We start from the raw sequence: 16,947 nt of genomic DNA, 5'->3' as shown, positions 1-16,947 counted from the left end.
AAGAAAAGTATATCTTCCAAAAAAAAAAAAAATCAGCATGTTGCCCACTTTGTAGAAAAAATCTTATCCCTGAATCACACTTAACCACAGAATTTAATTTTTTTACTTTTACAAAAATATCCAACTACTTGAAAATGAATAGAGGGATCGTACACCTTAAAATGGAGTGAGGGACTACATAATTTTCCATAAAAATAAATTAATAACAAATACATAAATATTTGAAATACATTATTTTTATGCCTCATATTATTATCGGCAGCATTTTCTTTGGGTGAGAAAAAAAAACTTATTACCCCAAATTCAATGAAAAGGAGTAAAAAGTTTCTATTTTTAAAAAAATAAAAAATAAAAAATAAAAAATTTCCACACCCATTTTATGATCATTTTAAATCTATCTAATTACATTATTGAAAGTTTTCTCCCAACTTCCATTATCTATTATTACAAGCAACAAGCAACGTGCAATATGCACGTTTGCTTATTTTTATTTATAGAATTTATTAATTATTTTTATTAAATTTATATTAATATTATATAAATTTTGAAATAAATATCCTATTTTAATTAAATAATTTATTTATGTTTGTTTAAGTTTATGTTTGTTCTAATTTTTGAATTTGAGAGTAGCAAGAAGATATTATATATTATATATTTAATGTAATATTAAATATTATACGTGGATTTTAAATTTAAATTTTTTGCTAGTTTAAAAAAAATAATTTGTTACTAATTCACAGTAGATTATATTATATGTTTAATATGATATTATTCTAATAAGTGAGTTTAAGTTTAATTAAATTTTATTTAAGTTATAAAACGTATGATTTTATTATTTTTAAATAATTATCATTCTAAAATATCTCAAAAATATCTTATTTTAATTTTTTTAATTTGTTTAATTATTTATTATTTTAAAATAATTATCATTGTAAAATATATGAAAAATATCCTATTTTAATTTGTTTAATTATTTATTATTTTTAAATAATTATTATTGTAAAATATTTCAAAAATATCATATTTCAATTATTTATTTTATTTTATTTAAGTTTATGTATTTACATATTACCGTTAAATATAAAAATATTTTGTTCTCTTAAATATAAACTTAAACATGTTGTTGCACGCGTGACTAATTTTTTTTTATGCGCGTGGAAAACAACATGTTTGAACCTAGTTTTCGGTATTATAAACTATTCGAAATTTTCTAAAATTTTGCAGGATGCTCTAAATAGCTACAATATACACGGGCATAAAAAAAAATCGCGCTGAAAACTGTTCACGGGTTGAGAACACTGAAAACTATTTTGAGGGAGTTGGTAAGGGGTCATCCCGTGACCTCATAAATTCTGTTAAAGTTAACATTAAAAAAATAAAAAAACTGTTAAAACAAAAAATTTCTCTTATCTAAACATTTATTAAAATTGTTAAAACAAAAAAATTCTATTATCTACACATTTATTATACAGAAGAGGTAATAAAGATATTTCACCGATTTTTTCCAACATGAGAAATTAATACTCCAAATTATCTTTATCTTTTCGGATAAAATAATTTATTTGGCTCTAAATCATTGCCACCTATGCCCTTATCATAATTCTTAAAAGATTGAATGAACCGTTTTTTTTTCTCTTTATGGAATTTTGTAATTAAGGCTATGTTCGGAAGAGAGAAAATTGAGAGGAAAGAAAACATAGGGGAGAAAAAAAAAACAGAAGGAAGTGAAGAAAAGAAAATAATGAGTGGAAAAATAACAAATGTCGTTCACTAAATATTTTCTCTTTCAAAAATGGAGAGAAAAGTAAGTATAAAATTGAGATGTGAAATCATTAAATTATTTTTCCATAGTAAACTTTAAATTAGTTATTGAATAATTTAAAATGATAGTAATTTTACAATAAGTTGATTTTTTCCTTCTTGTATACCATATATTAGGGGAAATACATTTCTTTTTAAGGAATGTACAGGTCAATTAATTAAACCAGCGACAATGAGGACAAGCACAGTTATACGATAACAAGTAGTTACTTTTTTTTTTCTTCTGAGAAATGATAACAAGTAGTTGTTATTAACCCTTGCATTATAATGACAATAATAAATATTAAAAAAAATAAATATATTTTATAAATAATAATAAACATGCGAAAAAACAAAAATCAACAAAGATAAAGATAAAAGAGGTCTATTAAAAAAAACAATCACACCAACATAGATAAAAGGGTACAAGTACAACTATCTTTTCATAAAAAACATAAATCCCAGTAATCAAAGGTTGTTATTTATTTACATTTGGATAAGATCATACAACCTTTTCCTATATATTGGTTTTCGTTATAATTCCGTATTAGAGTCTTTAATTTGTTATTTTACTTGAACAATATCTCTTCTTTTTTTTTTTTTTTGAAAGAAATATATCTCTTCACATGAGTTTTTTAAAATTTAGTTATTAAGTTACAAAAATTTTAATTTTAATTTTTAGTTTTTTTTTTCCTCTCTCTCGTTTATCTTTTCTGTCACGTGTAAAATAATAAGTAAAACTCAGCTTTATCGGGGGAAAGAATGAAACAAAAAAAAAAAAAACCATGTACTCGTAACTCATCCTCCTATTTAAACCCCTAAACCAGATGGATCCACAAGCCCCAAAATCCATCACCATTTCCAGTCAATCTCCTCATTGGACTCCTCTACCTTCGGCCAAGACCACCAAAATCTCAAAATGGGGACGACCCATTTCCCCACCGGAGCGTCATGTTTCGCACTCCAGGTGGTGAAAGGCCGATGGTTCAGCGTTTTCGCCTCCTTCCTAATCATGTTCGGTGCAGGAGCCACCTACCTCTTCGGAGTCTACTCCAAGCAGATTAAGGCCACTCTCGGTTACGACCAGAAGACCCTCAACCTCATCGGCTTTTTCAAAGATCTTGGAGCCAACGTCGGAGTTTTCTCTGGCCTCATTGCTGAGGTCACCCCCACCTGGTTCGTCCTCCTCATCGGAGCAGCCATGAACTTCGCCGGCTACTTCATGATCTTTCTTTCCGTCGCTGGAAAAATCCCGAAACCCAAAGTCTGGCAAATGTGTCTCTACATCTGTATTGGAGCCAACTCGCAGAATTTCGCTAATACTGGAGCTCTGGTCACCTGCGTCAAGAATTTCCCTGAAAGCAGAGGAGTCATGTTGGGTCTTTTGAAAGGCTTTGTGGGACTGAGCGGTGCTGTTATGACTCAGATCTATTTTGCCATTTATGGGGACGACTCTAAATCTCTGATTCTCCTTATCGCTTGGCTTCCCGCGGCGTTGTCTGTGGTTTTTGTCTACACCATTCGGATTATCGAGCCAGAGAAGAGAAAGGGTTCGAATAAGGATGAGCTTAGAGTCTTTTACCATTTTCTCTACGTTTCTATCTTTATGGCTTTGTTTATTATGGCTATGATTATTGCTCAGAAACTAATCCAGTTTCCCAGAGCCGCTTATGCTGGGAGTGCAACTGTTGTTTGCGTTTTGCTCTTTGTACCTCTTTTAATCGCCATTAGAGAAGAGCGTCACCTCTGGAATCTCAGAAAACAGATCCCCGGCCTTCCTTCTCAGATCCTTTTCGAAAACCCTAAAGAGGTAAAGCCCGTTTCTTCTTCTTCTACTAGTACAGAGAAAAAGCGATACCAGATTCAGAATCAAGAGAGTCCCAAAGCGAAATCTTGTTTTTTAACCGTATTCGACCCCCCACCCAGAGGAGAAGACTACACCATTTTACAAGCTCTCTTAAGTGCAGACATGCTCATCCTCTTCCTCGCGACGCTTTGTGGACTCGGTTCGAGTTTGACCGCCGTTGACAACCTGGGTCAGATCGGCGAATCACTGGGCTACCCAGCTCATACCGTGAGTTCATTCGTCTCCCTTGTCAGTATTTGGAACTATTTCGGCCGTGTCTTTTCTGGATTCGTTTCTGAAAGCCTTTTAGTCAAATACAAGGTCCCACGGCCATTGATGATGACATTTGTTCTTCTCCTCTCATGCATTGGTCATCTCCTCGTAGCATTTCCCATTCCTGGTTCGGTCTACATCTCTTCGATCATAATCGGGTTCTCATTCGGAGCCCAATTGCCCCTGCTTTTCGCCATAATTTCAGAGCTTTTCGGGCTCAAATATTACTCCACATTGTTCAATTGTGGGCAGTTGGCGAGTCCCCTGGGTTCGTATATCCTCAATGTTAAAGTCGCTGGAGCACTTTACGATAGAGAAGCATTGAAGGAGCTGGCAAGAAAAGGGTTGGATCGGAATTCGGTGGAGGAGTTGGTCTGTGTTGGGAAACAGTGTTATAGGTTGTCGTTTTCAATTTTGGCTATCGTTACGTTCTTTGGAGCTGTGGTTTCGTTGGTTTTGGTGTATAGAACGAAAGAGTTTTATAAAGGTGATATTTATAAAAAGTTTAGAGTGTCGGACGAAGGTGAGATTGAGATGAAAGTTGAGGAAAAGGGTTTGACTAATATGTCTTCTACTGTTGTCAACGGTCGGTGCTGAAGAAGACTTTGATGATGATATATATTTTTTACATAGTCGATTGCTCTCTTTACGGAAAGGAAGATTAAGAAAGAGAAGGTATAAACTTAGAAACACAGAAATTCCAGAAAGGATGAGAATTATGAAACTTTAAATAGCTTTTGGTTTTTTCCTTTTTGTTTTTTTTTCTTTTTCACTGTAATAGAAAATGACAGTTATCTATTCTATAGGCGTATTTCGTTTTGCTGTTTGTGCATATTTCTCGGACTCACGGGTTGGGAGCCTTTAACCTTTTGACTTTTGTGACCATGTGAATACCATGGATGGACTCATCACGGTTCCTTGTCGTTTAGTAATGATTAAGCTTATGTTAACGCGGATGTTACAATTGCTATACTACAATCGCTTTGTATTTACGTAGTGTTAATGCGTGTTAGAGTTATATTAAAATTAGTATTTTTTTTATATTTATATTTTTGTTTAGTATTTTTTTATATTTATATATTTTTTCTATTTGATTAGAATTTGAGTTTTATTTGTATATGTTTACTATTGTTTGATAAAATATATATATGCTGTATGAATTATTTGTTTAAAAAAAATAAAGTAAAGTAAAGTAAGACCATATAATATTAATTTTTTATTGTATAATGATTTAAATGCTAATTATAAGAGACAATTTTAAGTGGTAATTTATAATACATGTGTATATGTAGATATATAATTTAAGATAAATTATTGAGAGGTAGCCTTAAATAAAATCTATGTACATATAATATATATATATATATATATATATACAAGTCTAAGCATTGAAGAAGTAATATGGCATCCAAAAATATTTTAGAGATTTTTTCTCTATTTAATTAGAATTTTTAGTGAATATGAGTTTTATTTGGAGATGTGATGTGCCATTTCATAATTTTTTTTAGAGCTATTTAATCTATTTTATTAGAATTTAGGTGAATTTGAGTTTTATTTGTATATGTTGAGTAATGATATTTTTTTATAAAAATCCTACATGGCTTACAAAGTGTTGATTGCTTTTTTCGTTGTCAATTTAATCTGAAAGATTAAATGAAAAACAAGGAAAAAAACACATGATTTTACGTGGTTCGGGCTGTAAAAGAGTCATAGTCCATGAGTCTCTATTATTTAATGAGCTTGAAGCTTGTAGTAGCAAGCTTCAATGGTGGCTCTCAAGCAGCGTATATATATTGCACTGAGTTACAGAGTTTCTCTCTTTAAAAAATCGAATTCTTTACAAGGAAATACCTCAACCCTATTTATAGGGGTTGGGGTTATTAATGTTAATCATCTCTCATTAATATCAGATTCCCCCTCTTGGGGTAGTAATGTTAAGTTAATACAAAAATGATTACACTAAATAAAGACTACGACCCAAGTGGATTCTACGGAGCCCATTGCAGAAAATCATGCACCAACTTTATGGGGAATATATCTATGACTGTCAGGATATGGCGCACGTTTGCCCATGTTAGGTAGCGTTGTGGGAAATGCCAATTTTCGAGTGTACGAACTCGACACCACTAATCAAGACTCACTAAAAGTTGTTAGATGATCCTCTGGTGGCCCACACCCGTAGTGATTGACACCTGACATCAATTCCGAGTCTAAAGACCAGAGTCTTGGACATGAGGAATGAGCGAGTGAAAATGGCTTCTCGAGACGTGACCTCACTTGGAGACATCCTCGCCCCGAGGACATGACTCGGGGTGTGGCCTCACTCAGAGACATCCATAACTTCAAAACTAGCTCGGGACATGGTCTCACTCGGAGACATCCTCACCTCGAGGAGAGACTTCGGGGCATGGCCTCACTTGGTGACACCCACGACTTGGCCGGACTGGACTTCTCGGAGGAGCTTGCCCTCCAAGAACTTCACAATTTATCGCTAATTACTCCTAATCGCCACGTGTCAGGTGGAAAAAATACGGACAACATATGCCCCCCATGTCTTCACTCATCCTCAGACAGTGGAGACTTAGACTAGGGAGTAATTCAGAAAGGTCATCGAGGGGAGACACTTGGGCTCCCTCTGACTTCCTCTGAAAAGTCACGCCACGTGTCGACTCCCTATTGTTGGGCCCTTCAATCTGTGCAATTTACGGGGAGTCCATTCCACTACTCAAAATGTCTACTTCGTAGCCTAGGTGTCCTTTCGCTCCATACTCAAGACATCCTTTTCCAAATCAAATGATCACGATTCGTGCCTTTTAGATTCTGAACGTTGGATTGCTCTCGAGTGCCTACGTCGTAGGTAATCTGATGGTCGGAGTGGAGTTGCTTCCCCCCAAATTCTAAGAGTATAAAACTCGATAACTGCCTCTAAGCAAGCACTCTTACCATTCGAAATTCAAAATCCTCAGAACTCTCTCTTCTCTCTCAAACTTCCCAGTCCTTCAACCGTTCCTGAGTTTTTTCTGCAATTCTGGACGATTGGCGAGAATTGTCTTACTTCTGGGCGAACGACAAGCGATTCTTCAGCGTCCGAACTAGTTTCAGCACTTATCGACACTACATCTCAAGTAAGTATTAATTGGCTTTGTGTTTGCATTGAGCTTAATTTGGGATTTTAGATGCATGCTTAGGAACGAGACTTTTGTGGTATTTTGAGGGGAAGCTTTGACCTTTTACATGTCTTTTTAGGCACATTTTGGTGTTAGGAGTGGTCAAAATGGCCTATTGCCCACTTTGGGAACTTTTTCCTTTCTAGACACTCGACCGGAATCTGGAAAATTTCCAAACTCCGGCAGTGTTCATAAGTTCCGGTAATGTTCTTCGGTGCTGGTTTTTTGGCCATGAGGACATCCCTAGCCTTTAGAAATTCTTTCCTATTTTCCTCAAGTAGTATTCTGAGGGATTCTCATTTTGACCCATCATTCTTGGGGCAAGGCGCTAACTGCTTGGTAATAGTAATCAATTTTAGCTCGAATGGTTTGTAGGGGCACCTTACCTTCTCAGATCCATTCGACATGTGTATGTTGTTTCAGATGTCTGAGGAGCTTCATCAACTACACAAACATGGGTTCTACGCCTTTGACGCCGATATCATACAAATGGCCCCATAAGTTGGGCAACTCCCCGAGATGGGGAAGCAGGTTGCTGGTAGCAGCCAAGCCCTCGTAGTATGAAATGGTTCTGCCCCGGTGGCGAGAAGACCCCTTCGAGCTGGCCTCTCGAAGGAAGAAGCCAATGCGAGTCCGGTGTCGTCGGGCGACACCTACACTGCCACAGGATTCGAGGCGGAGGAAATCCCCACCAAGCTCTGACACCGAGGTGCCTTGGAGAAGATTCTCACCCACTATGGGGTAGACATCTGTGGGATGCTAGTGCGCCTGTCTCGGGAGGATGAGAGGGCGCATGAGAGCATTCATCAAGCCTTGGAGTGCCTCTCATCTCCAGGCTAGTACAACCCTGCACCAATACTATGTCGACTTCCTCAAGTTCGTCGCCATAGCCCTCTTCCAGAGGTCCCTAAATGGATATCGGGTATTGGTTGGACTTTACATTCTGTACAAGAGACAGAATTGGCCCACACTCTCCCCCGATGAGATTTTTTATATATACAGCTTTCGGCAGTGCCCCAAGAAGGGGGAACAGGATGGGTACTACACCCTGATGAAGCACACAATCCCAAGGAGGAGCTACAAGGCTTTGAGCGGCAATGAGAACCATGCTCGGAACTACAAGGATCAATTCTTCTGGACGAGTGGCTACCCGACAAGGACCAATCCCACCCTACTCCTAGACTTCGCTAGAGTTTGTAAGAACTTTTGTCCTCACATAGTTTTGTCTAATAGTATCCATCTCGTAATGGATCCTTAATCTTGAAAACATCTCTTTTCAGGTCCTTATCACCGTGTACCTTTCGTTGATTCCTTCAACGAAAGATTTAGGGCGATGAACACTATCTACAACAAGGAGCTGGATCTGACCTTCCCCGTCATTGATGCCCACCTCCAGCAGTATGGGCTACTGGAGGAGGGGTAGAGCATAAACCCGACTGTCCTCACCAAATTTCGGGACTCGAAGCTATCACATCATGAGGTGAGGCTCCACACGGACTATGTGGTGGCCAAGGCGCAATTTGAATACATGCAACACCTTCGTGAAGAGCATGTGGAGAGCGTCCTCACCATCAAGGCATCCGTGGAGGCGAAGGAAGACAAAGAGCTCGAGGAGGAGCTCGAAGTGGGGATTGAGTCGTCTTCCATGCCTCAAGGTAAATCCCCAATTGTCCTTCATTATTCTAAGCATGTAAGGGAGGTAACTAGTCCCGACCATTCTTCATTTTTTCCCTTGCTACTTGAGTGTGGTTAAGTCTCAGGGCATCGTTTGTCCAACGAAGAGTATCAAGATTATCAGGACTTCATCGACATGTTCCTCAACAATCTGAGGAGGAAGAGACACCCCCAAGGTTCTGTGCCTCTTGGCGAGATGAAGAATATGTATGCCACTTGGTTTTGTCAATACAAGACCAATCTGATGTAGGAGATGGGTCGGCTCATCTGCGAATTCACCCATTCCGTCCTCCATTCATAGGAGCCTAATCGCGGTGGGGCTTCCAAGGAGATTCATACTTAGTCTCACATGTGTTTTTACTTGTTTTCGTTGTTTTCCTTCCCTTCCGAGGGTCTAACTAGTTTGTTTCCTTTGTGCAGAAGGCATGGGCCTGTGTTGAATTGGTCAGGTTGAAGCATCAAAGGGTGTCGGGGCCCTCTCAGATAGATTTTCCGATGACATCAACCACAATGCTCACACCCCTGGCCGTTGCAGCTCTAGCCCTAGTTGCCCTAGTAGCCCTTGAGCTGCTCCATCGATCCTCACCCCAAGGACGGTGGCTCTAGGTGAGGTCATTGACCTCGAGGTTTCCTCCCCTCAAGATGGGGTATCCTCTGGGAAGGATAAGGAAATCCCTTTTAACGTGACTGACTCCCCTCCAGCCTAGGAACTTCGGTTGATAATCTTCCTGAAACACTATGACGGTGAAGATTTGGAGAGGCACAAGTAGATCGTTGAGTACTAAAATGCCTGCATTGATGAGGGTGAGGAGGACTTTAAACTCCTTGTTGAGTTCCTACGTGAAGGCTGGTCGAAGGATCCTGTTGCTCCTCCATGCCGCGAGGAGTTGGAGCCTCTCCTCGCGGGGAGAGTAGGAGCTAGGGCAATTCTGCTTGTCACAAAGCTTCTTCAAGGGTTAGTGGGGTCCCTATGCGAGATGCCTTCTCGCAATTTCATCCATTGTGGTAGCGACAATGAGGTTTCACTGGTAGCCGCCAATCGCCATTCCTCCTTGAGGGTAAGTCTTCTAATGTTTACCTCAATTCAATGTCTATTTCTCCATCTTTTTGCTGATTTGATATTTTGATTTGGCAAACTATGGCATTCAACCAACTGCTCAGAGACATCGTGCTGATGCGGTCCTTTGAACTGAAGGGGGCTCGGGAGGAGCTGGCTTAGGATCGGGAAGAGCTGGCGTAGTTATAGGAAATTGTGGTCTCTTTGGATGAGCATTCATGACTCTAGAAGGAAGTGGAGGACACAAGGGCCCGTGTCCGCGAGGTGGAGGGCCTATTGGCCATAGAATGGTCAAAGTTATCAACTTTGGAGGAAACTTTCTCTAAGTTGTTAGAGGATGCCACAGGGCGCACCTGGGCTATGGAGGAGGAGCTGACTAAAGCTCGCGAAGAGCTGTAGTTGAGCCAGGCAGAGTCTTTGGCCCGTGCCGTGGAGCTAAAAAAACAAGGGAGGACGCTGCATGGGCCACCAAAAAGGCCAAAGACCTCCGTCGCCAAGCTGAAGAATTGGAGAAAGAACTCGATATGATAGCCGATGATACACTATTTGTTGCATGGCAAAGCAACAGAGATATGGATCTCTCATTCACCAAGGAGCCCAACATGAGCACATTGCTTGAGGCATATCTTGTGGCAGAAGAGGCCAGGGCAGCCTAGGAGAGGGAAGCTTTGGCGGTGGGTCGCATTACCGAAGTCGACCCTATGATCGAGATGGTGGCGGAGGTACCCCCAGGCCAAGGGCCCCAGTAATTTTGTCCTGTATTACATTTTAGCTAAGTAGGCCTGCGTGCCATAATTTATTGGGGTATAGACAATCAACGCTCGAGCCCCCAAGCACTGTTGTAACTATTTTTCCATTAAATGTATGCAGCCTGCACTAATTTATTGCCATGATCGCACTATTATTATCAAATTGACATTTAATAAATAAGAAACATGGGCTTCGCTAACTCAACTCACTATGAGAGTCCCAAGTCTTTGAATCAGGTCTTACGCTCGAGTCTTGAAGACTTGAGTTTTTATCAATGTAACCTCCCAAAAATGCTAATAGGGTTTAGTGCATTGATTAGCGTGTAGGGAGGGTATAACTGGATATATATGTGTGATTAACTGATTAAATGTGTGACTATGTGGCATGCATGATATATATGATGATGTGAGTATGATTATATGCATGTTTATGAGTATTAAATATGCATGTGGGCCCATTCTTGATAATTGGGGCATATTTGTAATATTGGCCCGTTGGGGGCATATTTGTAATATTGGCCCGTTGGGGGCATAAATGTTAATATATGTGAGTTAATGATTGAAACCACATTATTATTTGGATATATTTTTAGTATATGGCTCGAGGCGATCCTAGTGAGCGGATTAGCAGAATAGTCACAGTGAGGATTAATACTCGACTCGGGGCAAGCCTAGGGGTATTTTTGGAAGCTTAGTGCATATTTGGGGTTCATTGAGTAATGGGTAAATATTTGGTAATTAGTTGGACATGTCGGGATTAATTAGGAATTTATAGGACTGTTGGAGAATTAGTGGGAAATGGAAAACAAAGACTGTTTTGCCCTTGAGGGGCTTTGATGAGAGATTGTTAAGCAGGGGTATAATGGTCATTTGGCTAAATGATAGGCTTAATAACTTAGAAACTTTTGGAAACTAGAACACTCTATTTTCCTCACCACTTCCAACTAACCCTCTATTCTTCTCTCTCAATTTGGTGGAACTTTGAAGAAGCTAAGGGGAATTGGTGGCTAAAAAATTTGGGAAGTGAGGACTTGAGGCCTAAAACTTGGTTAGCTGCAGCTAGGGGGAGTAGTTCACAACCAAGGTGAGTTTTGATTGCTGTTTCAATGGTGCTTTGTTTTCGTTTTATAGTTGTTCTTAGTTTTAAGGTTTAAGATTGTGAATTCAAATTTGGATGGAAGTTTGAGTGTGTTGGGTTGGGGTTTTGTTGCTAGAATCGTATTGGTGTTATGCTGAGGATTGAATTATAGTTTTATGCTTTATTTTGGAAGTTTTGGTGGACTTTTTGTTGGTAAAAATGTTGGAAAACCCAGGGGATTCTGGGATCATGGGGGCGCACCGCGACCCAATTCATGGGCACCGTGACCTGCGTGCCCCAGATGCCCTGGGAGGGTTTGCTAATTTATAGGCGTGCCGCGACCCTACGGGGAAAGTCGCGGCCTTCCTCCCCCCAGATGCAGAGGTTGGGCCTCTGACTTGAGGCGCGTCGTGGACCTCAGGGCTAGGTCTCGGTCCGCCTAGCTAGTTTTAGCCTAGGTTTGTCTTAAGGCTCAGGGAGGCTCAGGGATCTAAACTTAAGCGCTCGGGACGATTTCACTACCCAGTTTAGTAGAAATCTAGGTCCTGGAGGCTAGTATTTTAATCCAAAGATTTTAAATGGTTTAGAATCTTATGGTTATCCATTATCACATTGTGATTAGGTTTTACCGCAAGGGCTCAAGAATTAAGGATCGTGCTTGGGGCCGTCATACGCTTGTTGCTCTGGATCCGAGGTAAGAAAACTGCATCCATGTGGTTTTCATTGGGACTGGGATTTCTTATAGTTGAATATATGCATTTTGTGGGTTGTATATCTGTTATGTGGAATATGGAAGTACGGCCTAAGGGTGCCGAGGATGATGATAAGCGTATTAGACGCATCTCGGCCAAAGTGAGCCGGGGTCAGCTAAATAATCAGAGGATTCGACCTAAGTGAGTCGGGGTCAGCTAAATAACCAGAGGACTCGGCCTAAGCGAGCCAGGGTCAGCTAAATAAATAGAGGGCTCGGCCTAAGGGTGCCGACACCTTAACATTTGTATTATTGATTGAGATGTATGCTTGAGAATACAGGTTTACTGTTGTTTAGCGTAATGCTTCTACTCTATTGAATAAATTGGATTAAAGTTGATTGAATGCTACTGCTGCTATATGTGCTTAGTGTTTATGGTTTTCTTGTTGGGCCTTGGTTCACGGGTGCTACGTGGTGCAGGTAAGGGAGTTGATAGCTGGACCAGCAATGAGTTGGAGAGCTTCAGGGCGGTGTGTACATATGCAGCCTACTCGATCACCACGGTCGGGATAGGTTAGGAGGAACTGGGGTTAAACCATGTTTTGTCGCTTATGATGGCTAAATTGTATCTGTTTACCTTTTACAAGTCTGTAAACTAATTTTTGGGATCTAGTGTACAAACTTAATATTTTAATGAAAAATAATCATTTTGTTGACCAAATCTTTTATTACTTGACCTTAGCTTAGTTTTCAATTACACATTTAAGTTCAAATGACTTGCTTAGCTAGTTAAGCACTATTTTAAACACACAGTGTAACGGTCTTGGTTATCCAGGGTGTTACAACTTGTTATCAAAACGGTCTAGGTTTAAGGGTTCCTAAAGACTGGCTGGGCATGTACAGTCGCCGCTAAAGATAAGCTTGACTCACGGTTAGGTATGTAATGACATGATTATGTGGTTACTTATTTAAATTGAACCTATGTGCCTTATCTGCATGTTAGTATAGAAAGCATGATGTGTATCAGTGTATTTGGTAGTAATGAAATTTGATAATTAATGCATGAGTAATATAGATTGGCGTTTCGATATGTATATTGTGCGTGTGATTATTGTTATTGTTTGGACCTGCCCATGGGATAATTCTTGATATGAACTTCAGGGCTGAGGGGTTAAGTTGGTGACTATGGACTGATTCAAAATGTATGTACTCAAGATGGTTAATTGGACCTGGTATTGTTAGAATGGGGGCTGCAGATGATAGTTAGGGTCAAAACCCTCCATTTTCCCCTGGAATTCACAGCAGATGTTTGCTAGTATGCGAGTAAGGCTGCTAGATCAAGATGAGGAGATTAGATGGTTGAAACAGCAGGTTTCGTTGGAGAAATGCTTCTTCGTATATCTTGTCAGTAAGGGCATCAGAGATGGTTCAATCTGAGGATGGAAACAGATAAGAGTTATCATATGAAAGGATTTAGAAGCATTATTCTCCAGTTTCCGAGGGAGGTTTGGGTTTGCTCAAGAACTGTTCAATAGACGGGCGTGATTAACTCTGTCCTTGATGATATGAAAATGGTAGGCCATGATAAGGTAGTTACGCCATGAATATGCGGCAGGAGGATGCCCGGATGTGGTGGGAAATAGTTCTCCAGACCCAGAATGTTTTCATGATGGGTTGGGAGGAAATTTAGATAGGAATTTGGTAAAAGAGACTACTGTGATGCAGTTTGGACTGCGAAGGCTAATGAGTTTATGACTTCGAATTAGAATGGTAAGAAAATGATAGATTATGTCAATAAATTTGATGGGTTGGTCAACCCGGTTATGATTTGATGCAAGTAGATGTAGCCCAAAAAGAACGATTTTTTTAAGGACTTAACTCTGGGATTGCCCAAAGCATCAAGGTCGCTCCAGTGCATGAGATTTTCATCTATGCTCGGTAGTAGGAAGGGCCTTGTTATTAAAGACATAAAAGATGAGATTTGGAGTGTGAATGTCGTAGGGCAAGAAGCGCAGGTAATGGTATTCCCATTTGCCGGATTAAGTAAGGGCAGATGCCCAATAGTCAGAAAGGAAGGACCCCTGATAGTTCTACTACTCCTGGTTTTGACAGGAAGGGTTATAGTTTACAGGTTAGCCGCCAGATGATCAATGAGGCCTGCTGAAGTTATTTAGTATGCGTGAGATGCGGGAGATGCCATCTGGAAGAACGTTAAGTGAAGGCATGTTTTCTACATGGAATAGTTAAGCATGTTATGGCGGATTGCCTGAGATTAGAGAAGGGAGGACTGGTCTGTCTCGTTATAGTCAAAGCTCGAGGATAGTCCCTCGGAGGCTACCGAATGACTAATTAGTCCTCATTCTTTGTAATATGATCAGCTAGAAGAATTCGGTGTTGTGTGTCTCTCAGAAAAGATGCGGATATGAAGTACATGCCTCAAGGTTGTTATACAATGGGGCTTAAGATATTAAGGCCTGCTGGGGAAGAGTTGGTGACTTTCAAGAGAGGAATTGGAATACGAGTTGTAGAAGGTTTACAGTAAAAGTGACTAAACTCATCATAAGAGAGTTTTGATATGAGCCTGAGTAAGAGCCAATCTGTTAAATAAGGGACAACCATGGAGTATAGGAGATGGTAATAATGTCTAGATTTGGAAGGGAATGACCCAGTTGCATCTACGAGATGCCTAGACATTGGGGTGGATATCACCTGGAATATATCAGTTAGACTGAATGGAAACTGGATTAGCCAATAAGGTTTCAGATGGGTGCACAAAGAATTGTTGGGTATGCTACAGGCTTTGGGTATGGATAAACTCAGTATCAGGGACATCATGAAGAATGATATTAGCTTAGCAGAAAGAATTAATGGTTCAGTTGAAGAAATATCTAATTTGAGGATGGATTAGATGGAGCATCGCGTCGTGGGACACGTCGACATCGCCTGTTAATGATGAAGGATTCAATTGCCCAGTGCAAGATAGGAAAATGTTCTCAGGAATTGATCTTCGATCAGGTTATTACCAGCTGAGGATCAAGGAAAGAGAGATTCTAGGAATTATTCCTTGCACCAAGTAGGACATGATGGATTATCAGTGAAGGTTCTTAACCGACCAATGCTTCAATGACACAGGTAGGTTTGACAAGCAGAGAGTACATAAATGGCATGGATGAGCCACACTCGGATTGGTTTGGAGTGTACTTGTCTACTCCCAGGTAGAAGTAGAATGTGAACGACTATTACTTTGAAAATACTAAGAATGATGAAGCAGGGTTTCAAGTAAGACTCCAGAAAGTGAAAGCTTTGGTTTCTCCAAGGGTACTCAAGGTCACATTATAGGAAGAGACAGGATCATGTATGAAGGAATTCAATCAAGAGCCACAAAGAAATTACTAAAGAATGCCTGAGGGGTGAGAAGTACAGTGAGACCAGTAAGACACGTCAGTTACCACTTGAAGCATCTTCGAAGACAGCTACACCTAAGATTGGGATGACACAAGAATCTAAAGATGTACTAATGGATAGTTTTGCATCTGAATTTTTTAGAAGATAGAATAAGGATTGGTTAGCACCCTATGGTATTAGAATCCGTATGCAATGGATGGATACGGAAAGGCAACGTGAAGGATATTGTCTTTGCTTAAGACATGAAACTAAAAGGCATCAAAGACTAAGACCCGCCCAGATATAGACCGAAAGGATGGTTGTTCGTACTTCATGGTAGATGAAAGAATAAGAAGAGGAATGTTATACATGGAGCATTAAGTTTATGGAATGCTAGATAACCACAGTTAAGATGCAGTGCTGGCACCCATAAAATAGAAGTGAATGTATTAACGCAAAGGATTTAAGTTTTTGGTCATCTATAGAAGAATAACCTTGAGACCAAGACCTAGTGGAAATTAATGGGTGATTCATATTGGAAAACCTTGATTGCATAAGTGAAAAATTAATATGAAAGTGGACCTCCTAAGTTGGAAGATATGTGCTAGTGGGATAGGACGCTACGGATTATAGTAAAGTTAGACGAAGTAATGATCAAGATTGATATAGTATCTATAGTTGATAGTGGACAGATAGATCTCTATGGACAATGAAATTTAGAGAGAATACCTTGTAGGAATGGTTCAAGATCTTACTATTGTAGTGGGAATGGATTTTGATATGAAGATCAGATGAGTGATCCGATGGAACCTAGTGTTGAGATGGAGATTATAGATAAATATTGTACTACCTCCTTATGAATATTGTAACCAGGAAGTTTAAATGGATGTTAAGATCTAAAATTTGTATATTGGAAGGTAAAAAGGTATAGTAGTGGATCGTAGGAGTGGACTACATTAGACTGCAAGTAAGAAGATTGGACATGAAAGGTTATGACTCAACAGATTGAGTTAATACACCTCAGTTCATGTGAACGGGTATCATAATAATGCGTATGGGTGAAGGGAGACTGTATGTCTCCATGGGACACCAAGGTCGATGGTGTCAGACTAAGATCCTTTATTTCCCAAGTTTTGGAAAGGATGTTGAAGACAAAGAGTATAAGATTGAGACTTAGAATTATTGGTTACCTTCAGATGAACTGAAAATTTGAAGGAGTTACTCAGAT

At 39.5% G+C, this 16,947-nt stretch overlaps 1 protein-coding gene across 1 annotated transcript; it reads left to right on the top strand.

Annotated features, from left to right (window-relative positions):
- Window positions 1-2,504: 2,504 nt before the first annotated feature.
- Window positions 2,505-4,911, top strand: LOC133788640 (uncharacterized). Its single transcript, XM_062226196.1, has one exon. The coding sequence runs from the start codon at window positions 2,720-2,722 to the stop codon at window positions 4,514-4,516; it is 1,797 nt and encodes a 598-aa protein (XP_062082180.1). The 5' UTR covers window positions 2,505-2,719; the 3' UTR covers window positions 4,517-4,911.
- The last annotated feature ends 12,036 nt before the right edge of the window (window positions 4,912-16,947 follow it).

Source organism: Humulus lupulus, chromosome 7 (genome assembly GCF_963169125.1).
Source record: "Humulus lupulus chromosome 7, drHumLupu1.1, whole genome shotgun sequence".
NCBI classification, from domain to species: Eukaryota; Viridiplantae; Streptophyta; class Magnoliopsida; order Rosales; family Cannabaceae; genus Humulus; species Humulus lupulus.
This window is presented reverse-complemented; position numbering and strand designations above follow the sequence as displayed.

Bases quoted from the DNA above. Each gene is read 5' to 3' on its own strand.
- LOC133788640 (XM_062226196.1), top strand. From the start codon at position 2,720: ATGGGGACGACCCATTTCCCCACCGGAGCGTCATGTTTCGCACTCCAG.